Genomic DNA, 15812 nt, shown 5'->3' on the forward strand with positions numbered 1-15812 from the left:
AGATATTTGTTTTGTTTTAGAATCATTATGGATCACAGATTTATACGTTTTTATTATGTTCAGTCCACTGCATCATTATCCTCATTGATACTCAAATTCATGACCATTTTTGGTCAGTGGGAAAAAAATGTTATTCCGGTTAGCTTCTGAGGTTTTTTGGACATGACTGCCATACCAGAAAGCAAGAAAACTTAAGAGTTCTTGGCTCACCTTGTATATTTCCTGGCTCAGATCTGAAAGCATCTATTTCTCCAGAGAGCTCTTGTTCCTTTTAGTGAGAAATCATATTTGGAGACTGCAGTCAGGGCAGTGCGGGGGTTCATTGCTACTGGCTTGGCCATTGTCTCTAAGACTTTTAATAGACTCAGAGACATAGAGAAGAAAACTGTTGGTTGCTAGAAGGGAGGAGGTGAAGGGATTAGAAAGTACAAATATAGTCACAAGGATATGAAATACAATACGGGGAATATAATCAACAATGTTGTAAAGATCATGTAAGGTGCCAGATGGGCACTGGACTTATCAGGAGGTCACGTCATAGACTGTAGATGCTTCACCGCTGCGCTGTACACCTGAAGCTGAAGTAGAATTGTACTGACTGTCAGCTATAATTCACACACACACACACACACACACACACACACACACAAGGGTGCCAAAAAAATGTACACATTTTAAGAGATGTTATCTACCGTGTTTCCCCAAAAATAAGAGCTAGCTGGACAATCAGCTCTAATGCGTCTTTTGGAGCAGAAATTTGTGTGTGTGTGTGTGTAGTATAAAAATTAATAATATAAGACCCGGTATTATAGTATATTAATACCCAGTCTTATAGTAAAATAAGACCAGGTCTTACATTAATTTTTCCTCCAGAAGACACATTAGAGCTGATGGTCTGGCTGGATCTTATTTTGGGGGAAACACTATATGTATTACTTTTCGAAGTTGAATTGAATTATGCTAACAATGTGTAGTCTGTTCGCTCAAAAGATGGTGTTAATCAAATGAATGCTAGCGTCATTCATTGTATTACAATTTTAATACAGCTTTTTCCTTTCTTAAAATGTGTGTACATTTTTTTGGCACCCTCTGTGTATATATATTTTCATGTGATGTAAAGTACAGCATAGGGAATAGAGTCAATGGTATTTTGACAGCTTTATACAATGTCAGAGAGGTAGAAGATTGGGGGGGTGCATTATCACTGTGTGAGGGATGTAAATGTCTAACTTATTACATTGCTTTGTGCACCTGAAACTAATAAAAAAAAATAGACTTTTTAATGGACCTCACTGGAAAATAGGTACTTTAAAATGTTTAAAGATAAACTGTATCATGAGTCTATACCAATATTTCTTACTCTAATTCAATACTACAGGGTTTTACCCTTACACACTTACAACTCTCTTCCACATCTATCAGTTCTCAAGGACATCAACCTAATTGCCATGTTTTTACTCACCTTACATCACAATAGTCTCAGAATAATAATGCCAACACTTACACCAACAATGTAATTACTGAAAACAGTTTAAAGTTTTTTTGTTGGTTGGTTGGTTTTTGCTTTTAGTACTTAGAGTATTTCCCACTAGAAATGTCACTTTATTGTATTTTGAGGGTACTTGCAAAAGATCCCAAATGACAATTGGGTTTGTTCCATTTAATTTTTATTCTTAGTGATCTGAAAGTCATCTGTAAAGCAAAGCATAGTGAGAGAAATCTAGTTGCTATTTTGTGTGTGTATGTCTGTGTCTGTCTGTCTGTCTCCCCATTCTGTTCTTTCCCTCTTATAGTTAACCATCTCTTAAAATTTAATGGTTTTGGATATTAATCTTTTATTCAAAGATTGATAAGTAGACCAGTGAAAGGAAAAGAGAAGCTAGAAACACACCCACCCACCACACATAATTGGAAATTTGATATGTAACCAAAGAGGCGTTACAGATTAGTGGGGAAAGGATGGAAATATTTGATAAATATTATTGGGACACGGCTATCCATAAGGAAAAACATAAAATAAGGAATAAATATAAAAGTAAAATGTTAACTTTTTTTTTCAGGGGGGGGGGATGTGAGGATAACTGTATAACCTAAAAATAAAGAATTCTTAAGGCAAAGAGTAGAAACCATGAAAGAAAGATTGATAAATGCACTTTATTAAAACTTTAAATTTCTGTGCCACAAAAGAATCCTAAACAAAAACAAACCACAGATTAAGAGAAGATACAAGTGCACTCTCTGGGCATGTTTTATAGTAAAGAGAAAACAGCCTGGGCTTCTGAATCCAGCAGACTTGGGGCCAAATTCTATCTGTGTAACCTGGTGCAAACTAATTAAAATATCTCTAAAATCTTAATTTTAGTGTATGCAAAATGAAGATGCAAATACCATGCCTTTCAGGATGTGAGGATTAGAGAAAATGTATATAAAGCATCCATTTGGAGATAATAGGAATCAGTTACAAGCAACATTGAATTAGAGTTTTATTAACCTACTTAAAACTGGAAATCTTTAGGTCTGCAAACTAATCAAAGGAACAACTTAAAACCTTGAAATAAACTGCATTGATCCTCATGGAATCATTTTTTGCAAAGGATGAAGTGTTTTAAATAGGCACTTTGGATTGTAAGGTTGGTGATCACGCAAATAACTAAAGCAAAAAAGGTGGAATTAGTGTAAGGATTATTAATGCCTATAAACTGGAACTGGAATTCCTTTACTTTTTTTCTCCTAGTTTCTGTTACTTTATAGCTTTGGTGTTCATGAACCATATTGTAAATGGTATCTTTTTACATCTTTGTTCCCATCACTAACATTCTTCCGTCTCTGGGTATTTTTGTTGTTTTTTTAAGTTTTAAAAATTACTTTTTGTTTTAAATCAAAGGTTAGTTATATCATTAGGCATAGTTGAAAAAGATTTTTTTTTTCCATAAAAGTTTCCTCCCCATTCTGAAAGGCAACTAATTTCAAATCCTTCACTTGTTTCTTTTGGTATTTATCTTCATATTTCCAAGTATTTGGCTTACATAACTATTTTTAAAAACTTTTTAAAAAATATTATCTTTTGACTTCTGACTATTTACAATTTACTTCTCTACTTAGAACACTGTCTGTGTCCCGTATTTTGGCAATAGTAGCATTATTAAATGAGTATTCAGTGTATGCAGTATTATCATTCTGCAAATATTAACAGCTTATCAATGACTACATTTACTTTCTTAGATTTTTTTCAAAGTAGATAACTTCCTTATCTTTGTATCTGCTTCCTTTTCCATGTACTTTTGATTAATTCACCAACAAAAGTGTATAACTGTCTTAATATGTTCAGTCAGATAATCTGTCAGTTTTATTTCTTCCTTGAACATATTTTCCTGGAACCATTCAGTTTGCTGCTGTATTCTGGACTGGTTGCTTTTAGGCTTGCTACATAGTTATCATGCATCATCTTGGGAATATTTTGCTTCTCTCATTTGTTTATTTCCCCATTTCCTGAATTCCTTGCTTTCTTCCTTTTGGATTTACTGCATTCTAATGGAGCACACCTACCGGTGGCTTTCTAAGAAAGGGTACATAGAAGGTGAAATTTTCTGAGACCTTGCATGTCTGAAACTATCTTTGTCCTAGCTTTACACTTGATTAATAGTTTAGCTGGGTGGAAAGTTTTAGGTTGGAAACTTTTATCCTTCGGAATTTTGAATATTGTGCCATTGTGTTCTAACTTTCAGTGTTGCTGTTGAGAAATCTGATATTCTTTATGTTTTTGCTATTATAGTTTTAAATTTTAATATTTTGATCTCCTTGTGCTCCTTTTATGTAGTATCCTGTTTCTGCTCTTGTTTCATGGATGCGAAGATTTTTTGTGAAGATTTTTTTCCCTACACCTTACATTATTTTTGTTTACTCCAAGTTTTTTTAATGTTTGTTTGTTTTGCTGGTTTTTTTCTCAAATACCTGGATTACTTAACTGTCTATATTTGAGTAAGGTCATTTATCTGATGGTGTTTTTTAGAGGATTGGTCAATTTTCCCAAAAAAGAATTCTTCAGTCTTCATTCCTGGTGGTTGGCAGTGTTTTTGTTTTTATAGCTGAGTTGGGTGATGGGGATGCAATAGTGGGGTGGCCATGGTTGGCGCGTTCGTGGTTCAACCTGTTGACTTTCACTTAACCTTTCGTCTTTGGTATAGAGCCTTATCATTTTCTTCAGCATGCCTTGTGCTCCAGCGGCCGCTGGCTCTCTGGATCAGCCTTTGCAGATTAAGCCTTCAGTCTTCTACCATTTCAAGGAAAAGTAGTTTCCTAGGTACACTGGTAAGGGAAAGGTCTAGTTATTGTATCAGGATTTTCAGCCAATCTTCCTATTTTTCAGAAGTATCCTACCCTCTCTTTCAGAGAGTAACTGTTGCTTTCCACTCTGTGAGTCTTTAGATGGGTGGAGGAGTTTTCCTGCTGCTTCTTGTGTCCCCCCCCGCCCCCCCGCCCCACCGTTACCACCACCCCTAGCCGTTTAACATTTCCGTATTCTCTTGTGTGCTAATCCATGCGTTTCATAAGGCTGAAAAAACGATAATTTTTGCCTTCTTGTTTCCCTTGACTCTGAGGATAAATGACATTGGGGCAGGCGGGCTTGCTTTTATTTTGATAGGATTTCAAGACAGATGTGTTCATTCTGCCTTATTTAACCAGAAACCTTTATGTTCATGTTGCTGTTAGAGGAAATCTGGTGCAGGTACCTATGACCTACATTTTATATACTGAGATAGCTAGACAGTACCTATTCCCAAATTACTAATACGATTTTAGAAGTCTGTCCTTGAACAAATTATATAAATGAATGAATCTTAATATTTAATCTAAAAGTAAGACAACTTACCATGCGGACTTTTTACAATAATTGTAAAAAACTGCAGTTACTTTTGCACCAACCCAATACATGTGCTGTTTCATCCCAGTTGTGTAAATAATCAGAGAGAAGAGGGTGAGTGAAATAAACTCTGGGTGTTGAGTATGTATCATTGTAGGGGCCATATAATGGAGACTGAAGTATAGAGATAGAATGTTCTGGAGTCAAAAAAGCATAAACCACTTATAAAATACACTGTCAAGTGTAGCCTATAATGTTGGGGCTCGGGGGAGCAATAAGCAACATTTTTTTCCCCTTTTTTACTTTGGAACTAATTGAGAAACAGATACAGACATATAAAATTTCAGCTTTATTACTAATCAAAATGGTGTTGGAATGCAAGACAGATATATAACCTCAATAGACTTTCTAATATTTAACCCCTGAATTAGGCAAACTAACCACTGGCTGGTCACTGACTGAGCAGATCTCCCTGTGCTTAGCATGCAGGAGAGGACCTGCTGGAATGCAGCCTCTCCAAAGAAAGGACGAACCACTGGAGACTATGCGCTTGGAGGTTTTGAGCTGATTAGGTTCTCCCAGGTCCACTAATCAGCTTAAGTCACGCCTTGCTTGGCAGAGCTCAGAGTGAAGGGGCGGAGAGAAACTGAAAGTATTCTTACTTAATACTTTTCCCTAATGGAGATTTCAGTGCAAATGTGGGGAACAAATGTTTCCCTGTAACATACAACATATAATAGTCATACTATTATATTAATACTATAGTATTACTTCATACTATAGTATTATTTCGTATTCTTAATATTATGAAGTAATGGCAGTACTGACCCATTATTATGTTCCACATTGAATTGCATGCCACTCATTTTATACCATGGTTGGTAAACGCCATTTAATCTAAAAATCTCTTGACATTTTTTGGCTCTGGGAAATTTTCTTACATTATTTCTTCTCCTGGTTTCTCTGTATTTTCATTCCATTAGATAGCTATGCCTGTTAACATATATGAATATATCCAAATAAAAGACAATCTAAAGGACTTTGAAAGGTACTTTTGACAAGTACAAATATTACTAGAAGTAACATTTGCTTTACCAGCTCATTTTAGACCAGTTCTGTTCTATATATTGTCTAAGCTGTAACCAGTCAACTTGTAAATGCCTTAGTATATTCAAACAGCCATTTATGCTTACTTCTCTGCCTACACAGAAGCAATTGCTCCCCCTACCAGAAAGCAACCAAATTTCCCTGAACGATGGAATCCACACTACGGTTACTGCAGGGAATTTTCTAATCTATTTTCCTTACCACTTCCTTTTTACTTCTTGTAGTGATCGTACACTCTCTAGTTCCCTCATTTTTCTTTTTTTATTAGGTACTGCTCAGTTAACTTCACCTCAGGAAGTCTTCTACACACACACACACACACACACACACACACACACACACACACAGGTGCCCTTCTTAACCTTAACCTTGTTCATATCTTGATTCTGTTGATCAGCTACATTAAGAAATTTTCAACCTCCTGCCAGTCTCCTCCCCCTCTTTCATTTGGGGGGGGGAAGGCAGGGAATAGGGATTGTTTTACTTTTGTTTGGTTGACTGGCTTGTGAAACTAACTCACTATTTGTAAGATTTCTTTTTCTGTTGTTATATTTATGTTTAAGAAATGCTATTTTTATTCAACAGCTTTTAGTACCCATTCTTTTTTTCTTTATTTGCTGTGCAGGGACTATGCACATTATGATTGCACAGCCTTGAAAGAATTTGTCATTTTGTCTGGCAGAGGAGAGAATCAATATAAGCTGAGGTGAAGAGAGGTACAGATGAAACAGTATAGGTGTTAGAAGCAACAGAATACTTGAATATGTGATGGTATTCTTGTACAGTTTTTGATACAAAAGAGAAATGGTAGCATCAGAAAACGTATGGTGCTAGTACGTCTTTGCCCTGGTTTTGATTAACATGTTGTAAGACTTCCTGTCATTTCTCACTATTAACTTTTCTAAACTATTTTCCCAACTTTTCTTGCCCCTTCCCTGCCTCTGAAGCTGGGGCACTGGCTTTTGTAAGAATAGAATAAGAACATAGAACAGATTTAGGAGGTAGGGGAACAACTACCCCCTAGGTGAGTAGGCTTAAGTAGGTGTGTAAAAAGATGGTCATGCAAAGTTTGCATAGATAGCCTTGCTCTTGAACTTTGGAAAACTTGTGTTTAACTTAGAAAATCAGTGTATTGGCTTAACTCTAGTAACACTTTTTAAAACCTGCTTTCCTCTAAAATGTTTTCTGGTTGTGTCAGATACCTGATTTTATTATTTGTTGTTAGTCTGTGGACTAATGGCAGATTATTGACTGTCACTGTGTGAATTTACAAACACAGCATCACTTTCTAAATAGGAGAGTAATTTTTAGTGATCTACATAGTTTCTGGGGTCCACAACATCTGTCACTGAGTTTGATGCAGATTGGATTGACTTTTTAAAAGTATGCTTTTGAATTATTGATAATCATAACAAAAGTAATATGTCAAGATAAGGAAGAAAATTTTATTTTCAGGAATGTTTTAAATGAATCATACTTACAAAATAATCTCAGTTCATTGACAGCTATAATTTCTCAGATTTAATAACTTTATTGTGTACTCTATGCTACAAGTTAAATACAATAAAATTTTACAAATTCAGTATGTATAAAGCACTTTGAACACTGCCTGGCCCATATTAAGTGCTAAATAAGGTTATAGGTGTTAGCTGACATTTATTTTTGGTTTTGTTATATAGTGGTACAATTTTATTAAACAATTAACCAAATTCATATTTTGAGATATAGTCATTTGCTTTATAATCAGTTATTTTTGCCTTTAAATATTTTATGTCCATAAGTACTATCTGTGGTGGGGAGCTGATTTTACTAAAATTATATAAATGTACATAAGTGTTCCTATTACTGTGTTATCAGCTTACTCCCTTTAGTAAGAGTGTAGTGCTGCATCTGAGAATGCCAGGACATTTCACACAATATGAACATGGGACATGCGTTTATACACTGATATGCAGGCAGCCTTAGATAACTATTCTGTTGGTGACTGGTATCTGTTTCATTGCTTTGTCCTAAGTCTTGACATGTGATTTCAACACATACTTTGTGGCACTTTAGGGTTTTTCCACCCTTTAAATTTAAAAATTAATACCTGTACATGCTTAAAATCTTAAAATCCTTTATTTTTAAATCTCAAAATGTTTTATATTTAAAATAAAGGGGACAATACAAGAGGATCAGAGAGAAATTTTAAATTCACTGTCCTTGAACCCTTACTGTACATTCCACTCCCAGAAGTGGAGAACTATTACCAGTTTCTTGTGTGTCCTTTCAAAAATATTCTGTGCATTTGTAAGAGTATTTAAAAATATATACTCCTACCCTTTTTAAAACTTAGCTTAGTGCACTGTATACACTATTCTGTACCTCAGCTTTTTTCATTGAATGTTCAGGAAGATTGGTTTCATTCCATATCAGAATACATATGTTACTGTCATTCATTCTCAGGGCTTCATTCTATGCTGTGTATGTACAAACCATCACTTATTTCTCTAACCCACTGCTTGTTTTATATTTTTTTACTTCTTACAGTGTCAGTCTAATATTCTTATTTGTATATTTTTGTCTCTGTGTAAGTGTATTAGATACATTTCTAGAACTAGGAACTAAATACTAAATACCAGTTTATAATTTCCTCCTCAGTGTTTGTGAAGGCTTTCTTCCCCCATTCATTCCAAAATAGTATGTCAAGTTTTAGGTCTTAGTCTATGTGATGAGTGAAACATTATCTCGTTACTGTATTTGCATTTATTTAATCAGTGTTATGATTTTTGATATTGTACCTGCCAATACATTTTTCCCCTTGCATTTTCTTCTAATAGTTTTGTGTTTTATTTTTTACTATAAAATTTTGTTGAGTATATCATTTATTGGTATTTGGAATGAGGTAGGAATCAAACTCCATTTTTTTTAAGATAGCTAGTCTGTCATTAGTCTGTCATGCTAACACCTCCCCCTTTTTTTTAAATAACCTATTTTATCAGTGATATGACATGTCATTCACATTATATATCTTGTACTTGAGATTATTTCTAGATTCTTAATATTGTTCTATAGCTTCTCATTATGCTACCAGACTACCATGTTGATAAATATGTCATCATTTTTTATAATTGCTAGTTTATATTTTGGCATATATTTGTGATCCTTTGTTTTTAAGATAAATTTTTGTTATTGCTTTTGCTATTCTATTAAACTTTAAAATCGTTTTTTCTTTCACTCTGCCCTTGGTGTATGAAACCAATTTTTGTATACCTACTGGTGAGCTCTTCTGTGGTCACAGCATTATAATTTAGGAGTATCCTGTGGTCAGTACAAACACTGTCTAACTTTATATTTTCTCCTCAGTTTGAAGAATTTTTCTTTTCTTTTCTAGCCTTTAATCTAGACAACGAGCAACCAGATTATGATATGGATTCAGAAGATGAGACCTTATTAAATAGACTTAACAGAAAGATGGAAATTAAGCCTTTGCAATTTGAAATTATGATTGACAGACTTGAAAAAGCCAGTTCTAATCAGGTACTGTACATTGTAAAAATGTTTCTTGTCTTACAATTAATCCAATTAGCAGATTTATTTTACATTTTCTTTAGACCTAAGTACATTGTGTTTTACTGTCTGCGGAACTTTTCCTGACGTACTAGAATGTCTATTTACAGTATTCCTTGAACTGAATGCTTAAGCATAATTTCTTTGAATAATAGTATGAAGAGTACTGTTCTGACTTTTTTCTTGTTTGGATATAAAAATAATACTAGTTACAATATTATAATATCTTCTTGATCCTTTTCATAGGGCTGTCTTTTTGGTGCTTCAGTAACTAAATTTGCTTGGTTGGGTCTCTAAGGCAGACATCTCATACCAAATCTTGCTCAGTTGCTCAGATTTATATTAAGGTACTCTATTACCATTTTAAATGTATTTTAGTTTTACTTATTTGTATATTATTTAAAATTTTACGTGAAGGAAAAGTTATTCACAAAGTAATGAAGAACTTAGTTATATATATGATATAGAGAATTTAAAATGGTTTGGTCTTTCTGGAGAGCAATTAGGCAGCGTACGCATATGTCAGGAACCTTAAAATGTTACACCTTTTGATTTAGTAATCCTACCTCTAGGACTCATTCTCAAGAAAAATAATTAGTGAAAATGCCAAAGATTTCTGAACAGATCTTTAGAATAACTTACAAGTTGTCTCTGTGGTGCAATTATCACACAGCCATTCAAAATTGTTATTTTGAATGATATCTAATGCCACAGGAGAGTTCTCATTTTATTATGTTACATTTCAAAAACAGGGTATAGAACTGTTTAAGTGGAAAACTGAGGTTTGTTTAAAGCATTTACATTTATACTTGTGCATAGAATAAAAGAACAGGAAAGTCAAACAAAATGCCAACAATGGTTATATTTCAGTGATGAAATTATTGGTGATTTTTATGTTCTTTATTCTATTTTTGTGTTTTACAAATTTATTATACTGAGCATGTGTTGATATTGTGATTAGATTTTAAAAATAAGCTATTTTTTAAAATAATTGTTGTGTACTTGTGTGGTATATTAATATGCTACTTGTTATTAATGTAGTAAGTTACAAATATCAGTAAACTTACAATAGACTTAAAACTTTTCAGTAGTTAACCCATACGAATTCATTATTTTCCCTCAACTCCCAACTTAAGTCTTTTGAATCCTGAGGCATTAACAGCTATTCTGAACATTTCCAGAAACTTTTCCATTGTAAAGTGACTACTGCTTGCTTAGCTACCAGTCTTTCCCTCTCATTTTGATGAAAGCAATATCTAGTGTACGATCCAAAGAAGTATGTTGAAAACTGAATTTTGTAAAATTCAACTTAATTGGCATTTTGAGAGAGTGTCTTGGTTTTTTCATTGGAAATTTGTATTAATTATCAAATTGATATTCATTATAGTTAGTGCTCACAGTTTTTCTAGGATTTTGATCACTGGCATCAGATACAGCTTCAGTTTTTCTTTATGTACAAATTTTCCTAGCAATGTTAGGCTCAGTCAATCTTTTAGTAGTTCTACTGTTTTCTTTGATTGCTCAGAAATTATTCATGGTGGCTGAAATTATATCATCAGAAGCCTTCACTTCTCAGTAAATTGCTTTCTTTCATTCAATCAGTAATATTTATTTAGTGAACAGGAGAGGTGACAGAAGTTCTGCCCTTGTGGAGCTTATTGTCTAAGTGGGGACAGGATAAACAAAAAGCATATAAATAGTAACAATTAGCTATCCACATATGATCGTCATTATCCTATTTTAGTTGTCTTTGCTCAATGGCAAGCTTCAAAGCCCTAAAGTGACTGGCTAGGTTCAGAGCATGGTGGCATCTGCTGTCAGCATTGGGGATGAAGGTGGAGGTTTTTGTCATAGAAACAAGATAATGGTCCTGTTATTAGAACCAAGGATTAAAGATACTGAAAGGCTGCCCTCCGTCCAAGTCCCTGATGTGCAGATTCATGGATTTCTTTTTTTTTTCCTTATTGGGGGCTAGCATAGTACCATGTTCAAGGACAAGGAATAATAAACTTTGTGGTTAACACCAATACTTACTAGGTTGGTAGAGAAAGACATAGAAGATAGACTGAGACAATGCTTCTGCCCCCATCATTCTGTGGAGACTAGTGCAGTGGTCATTACTGAAAACTCCTGTTGTTAAATGTGTTAAATGCTGTGATTATTTTCAGTCTGCATCCTTTTTGTTTTATTTGAGCTCTCCCTATTTCTTGACTGTCATCACCTTTGGTCTTTAGGATACAATCCATCCCCTTCTGGTTTTTCTTATTATTTTCCATGACCATCTCTTCCTACTTTCTTTTATCTGCTCCTTTTCATTCAACTCCTGCAAATATCAGGGTCTCTTGAAATTCTGTTCTTGGTATTCTTATTCTATGTATTTTGGGGTAGTATCACCTCAGCGAGCGTTTCTGTGGGTGACCTTTGGCCTTGACCTCTTTTCTCAAGCTCTAGGATTTTCTTTTTTCTCTCTTCATGCTGCCTGTTGGCATCTCTGCAGACCTTTCAATTTTAACCTTTCCTAATCTTCTCAACTCCAGATGATCCTATGATGTATTCTTTTTCTGTCCAGTAACTCAAAACTCAGAATCACATGTCTTTTACCCCTTTCCTTTACTCCCCAGGTTTCTAATTCTAACGCATCCTTGTGTGCCTATATATTCCTTGAATGTTTCATTTTCAGTTATCTCTTCTCTCATTTATTCAATCTTCTCTTTGCCCAAAAATGTGCCAAGGGTCCCTATATTGCTCCTTTTTTTTTTGGTCATAATTAAATTTTCAAAAGATTAGTCACCATGATCCATTTCAGTTTACTGAAATTGTAGTAAAGTCACCAGTGACCTCCTAATTGTCATCCAGTAGCCTCTTTTCAGCCTCTATTCTACTTCATATCCCTGCCGTTTTTACTGAATGCTCTTGACCTCCGTGTTTCATGATTTTTGTGTCTCCTTTCTTCGTCTCTTCTTCCATTTCTCCTCTTCGTCTTACTTGTTGCTGTTTTCTTCAGTATCTGTCATCTGAATTCTTGCATCTTAAGCTACCAACACAGGCAGTCCCAGATGGCGTTTTTGTGACTCTGCGCTGTGTCTCATTGCACTAATACAGAGTTCCCAAGTTCTTACATTGTTCTCTGTTTAATTGGTATTTCTTCCTTTTCCTTTTTTGTACATTGTAAGTTTCTTTAGGTAGTGGATTTATCTTTAAGTTTCTATCCCTTCCTCACAACCTGTAACATAATGATGGGGTGGTAGTCATTGGTTATTAGCTACTTATTGCTTAATGGACTATTTTACATATAAAAAAACTTTAATTTTTACATGTAATTGATCATTTGCATATTTAAAATTATATATATTTAAATTGTTAGATCATGCGTTTTGTATGTAAACAAATTAAATGATCCTGTCCTGATGGAGTTAGTAGCAGTCTAAGAGAAAAGGCCGTATGGTAGAATAATTTTTATCTTCCCATCCCCAAAACCCTAAAGTAAGTAAATCAAATAACTCAGAGATGTCTTGAGAATAGTAAATTTACCGCAGACACTTTGCTAGTTAAATACTGATTTCTACTACTTTCTAGTAGACAAAGAGCTAAGTGACAGAACTTTTTCTTAGGGTATAAAAGTAATAGAATTCTGATTTTGTGCGTTTTTAATCATGTGACATAATAATAGGACTACTTTATTAGCAAATAATTCTTGTCCTCTCAAATTGATGCTGTCACCATGATAATAGTGATGCCGTGATACAGGACTAGTTGCCTTGGAACAGCTACAGATAATTTTCACAGAATGATTAAAACCAAGATTATTCCATAAAATAAAAATTTGCTATATAACGACATAAAAATAGCAGTTGACCAAGAAAGTACAGTTAACACTGGAAAGAAATGTCAGGATCTTTAACTGTAAGCTGTGTATTGAATTCTTATTACCTAAGATACAAAAAGGGTACTTAACAGTTAGAAGGGCATTTCTAACGGGAACAAGAAGCCCCAGAGAAGGAAATCTGAGGCAGTGTTTTCATCCCCTAACACCTCCTGTGGGACGGTAGGAAGCGGTGTTATTTTGATAGTTCTGTTATATAGGAAACACTGCTGCTCTGCTTGTTGATGGAAAGAGACCTACCCCCCTTCCCAGTCTAAGGTTAAAGTACATTCTTGATTTAATTAGTGAAGGTTACAAAATTTTATCAGAAGCAGAACTGCCAAACAGCTGAAGCATGTGTAGCGTGTCACAGCGTTGTTTCCCTTGGTCCCCAGAGCACGAGAGCTGCCAGTGATGCTATGATGCTGTCAGCATGAGGTGGAATTTTATTAGCTTCAGAAAGCTCCACTCTTACTGTACCACTGTCCGTGTAGCCTGTGGGAGTATACATCACCATTCCAGAGAAGTTCAGCCGACAGGAGGAAAGTGCCCATTGAAAGTTGATGTTTGGAAATACTGATTCTTTTGCTTTGATCTCAGGTTCCAGGCTCTGGCCCTCCACTGTAAAGACCAAGTTACTCAGCCTCTCAGATGCAGTTAAGCTGACCCCACTGAGACAGTGAATAAACTGAAGAATGGCCACTTACAATTTTAATGCACTAAGTGTAATTGGACTGGAATACTTGAGTTGACATTGTCAGTGTAGTCTCTTCCTGTGGTCAAACTACCTGGGCAGCCAAATTATATAAGAAACCAACTAATTAGCCCTAGTAATCACCATCCTAGGTCTGGAAGTCCAAATGATGATTGCATTTGTTCCGTGAAGTTATGCCAGTACGAGTCAGAGCATATCAGAAATGTGTTTGGTGAGATCATGTCTTTTTCAGATGCCTTCATACCACCTGTAGATCAATTGATATGTTGATCTTATCATTTGAGTGAGAAAATTTTTTCCTTCATTTCCGAGTTGTAGGGAAACATGTCTTAGGAGATAGCTCAGCCTAATTTGAAATGAATCTTCATCTCTAAAATGATAAAAGTGAAGACTGGGAAAATATCAGGGAGGTTTTCTAGCTCTAAAACTCCATGATCTGTTCCCAAAGTTCACTGTAAATGGGTATGCGTTAGCCCTAGTCCATCTTGCTAAAGTGGATTGTCCTTTCTGATCTTCATAAGGAGCAAGGAAACAGATGTGACCAAGCAAAGTTTTACAAACCTTGGTTTGAGGTATGTCACCATTATACTGGGTGCAATGTGTCAGAGCTCCTAGAGGAGCCACTCTAGGGCCCCTGTCCCAGATGTAACAATGTCATTGGTAGAAGGAGCATTGAGAACAAGGATTCTCTAGTATATAACCGCCTTGGAGAGAGGAATTGCTTTTATATGTAACTGGTATAAGAAATTCAAAGTTGCATAGTGTTAATACTTCTGGAAATACGCTAAGTTTGTCCTTTTACAACGTCAAACGGCATTTTATATTTAGTTGCAATATAATAGAGCATATTCATCTTTTATTTTGGAGGGAGTTTAAGAAGAAACCTATATCTTCTAGTTTCTGTTGATAAACAAACCACAGAAGCTAAGAGACTGTTGAAAGCTAGTAGATCCTCAAATGTGTAGAATCATAGAATATCAGAATTTTCAGGGACCCTGCATGTCTTGTAGTCCAAGAAGTTACCTGAGGCATAAATCTATTGTAGTCTTCCCAACTCTCATTCCTCTAGGCTTCTTAAATATTTTAAGTAGTGGTGCTCACTACCTCGCAGGATAAAATAAAACATTTTAGATAAATCTCTTTATTAATAAATCCTTTGTTAGAGTGAATTGAATTGTTTGCTGCCATCATGATATCTGATCATAATTGTTAGATTGATCACATTTTCCTCTATAGGTATAGTTTAACTTTGATTTCTCGTTTTCAAACATTGTAGTCGATGACATGTTGTATTTTTCATTTAGCTTGTAACACTTCAAGAAGCAAAACTGCTGCTAAATGAAGATGATTACCTTATTAAAGCCGTATATGACTACTGGGTGAGAAAACGTAAAAACTGCAGAGGGCCCTCCCTCATTCCTCAGATAAAACAAGAGAAAAGAGATGGCTCTACGAACAATGATCCATATGTTGCCTTTCGGAGGAGAACAGAGAAAATGCAAACTCGAAAGGTAATGTGCAAATTAGATTTAATTGAATGTACCTTAATAGTATTTGAGACCAATATTTTTTTCTGCTAATAACTTGAATAATTTTGAATACTTTGAACATAAAGGGGAGCTGATGACATTGTTGAACTTGATGTTAAAAAGTAGCTTCTATTGGCCAGTTGTGTACAATAGTTATCTAATCCCTATTTAAATCTATTGATCATACCA

At 34.9% G+C, this 15812-nt stretch overlaps 1 protein-coding gene across 4 annotated transcripts in view; it reads left to right on the plus strand.

The window, feature by feature from the left end:
- Positions 1 to 15812, plus strand: part of EPC2 (enhancer of polycomb 2) — a 114142-nt gene that overhangs the window by 64768 nt on the left and 33562 nt on the right. For all 4 annotated transcript variants that reach the window (XM_088794580.1, XM_088794581.1, XM_019737477.3 and 1 more), the window contains exons 3-4: positions 9342 to 9487; positions 15399 to 15605. In XM_088794580.1, the coding sequence (XP_088650706.1) occupies positions 9342 to 9487; positions 15399 to 15605 (353 nt within the window). The remainder of the gene's footprint in view (positions 1 to 9341; positions 9488 to 15398; positions 15606 to 15812) is intronic.

The sequence above is a fragment of the Rhinolophus sinicus genome, chromosome 17 (genome assembly GCF_057876585.1).
Source record: "Rhinolophus sinicus isolate RSI-liver-muscle chromosome 17, RSI-T2T, whole genome shotgun sequence".
NCBI lineage: Eukaryota > Metazoa > Chordata > Mammalia > Chiroptera > Rhinolophidae > Rhinolophus > Rhinolophus sinicus.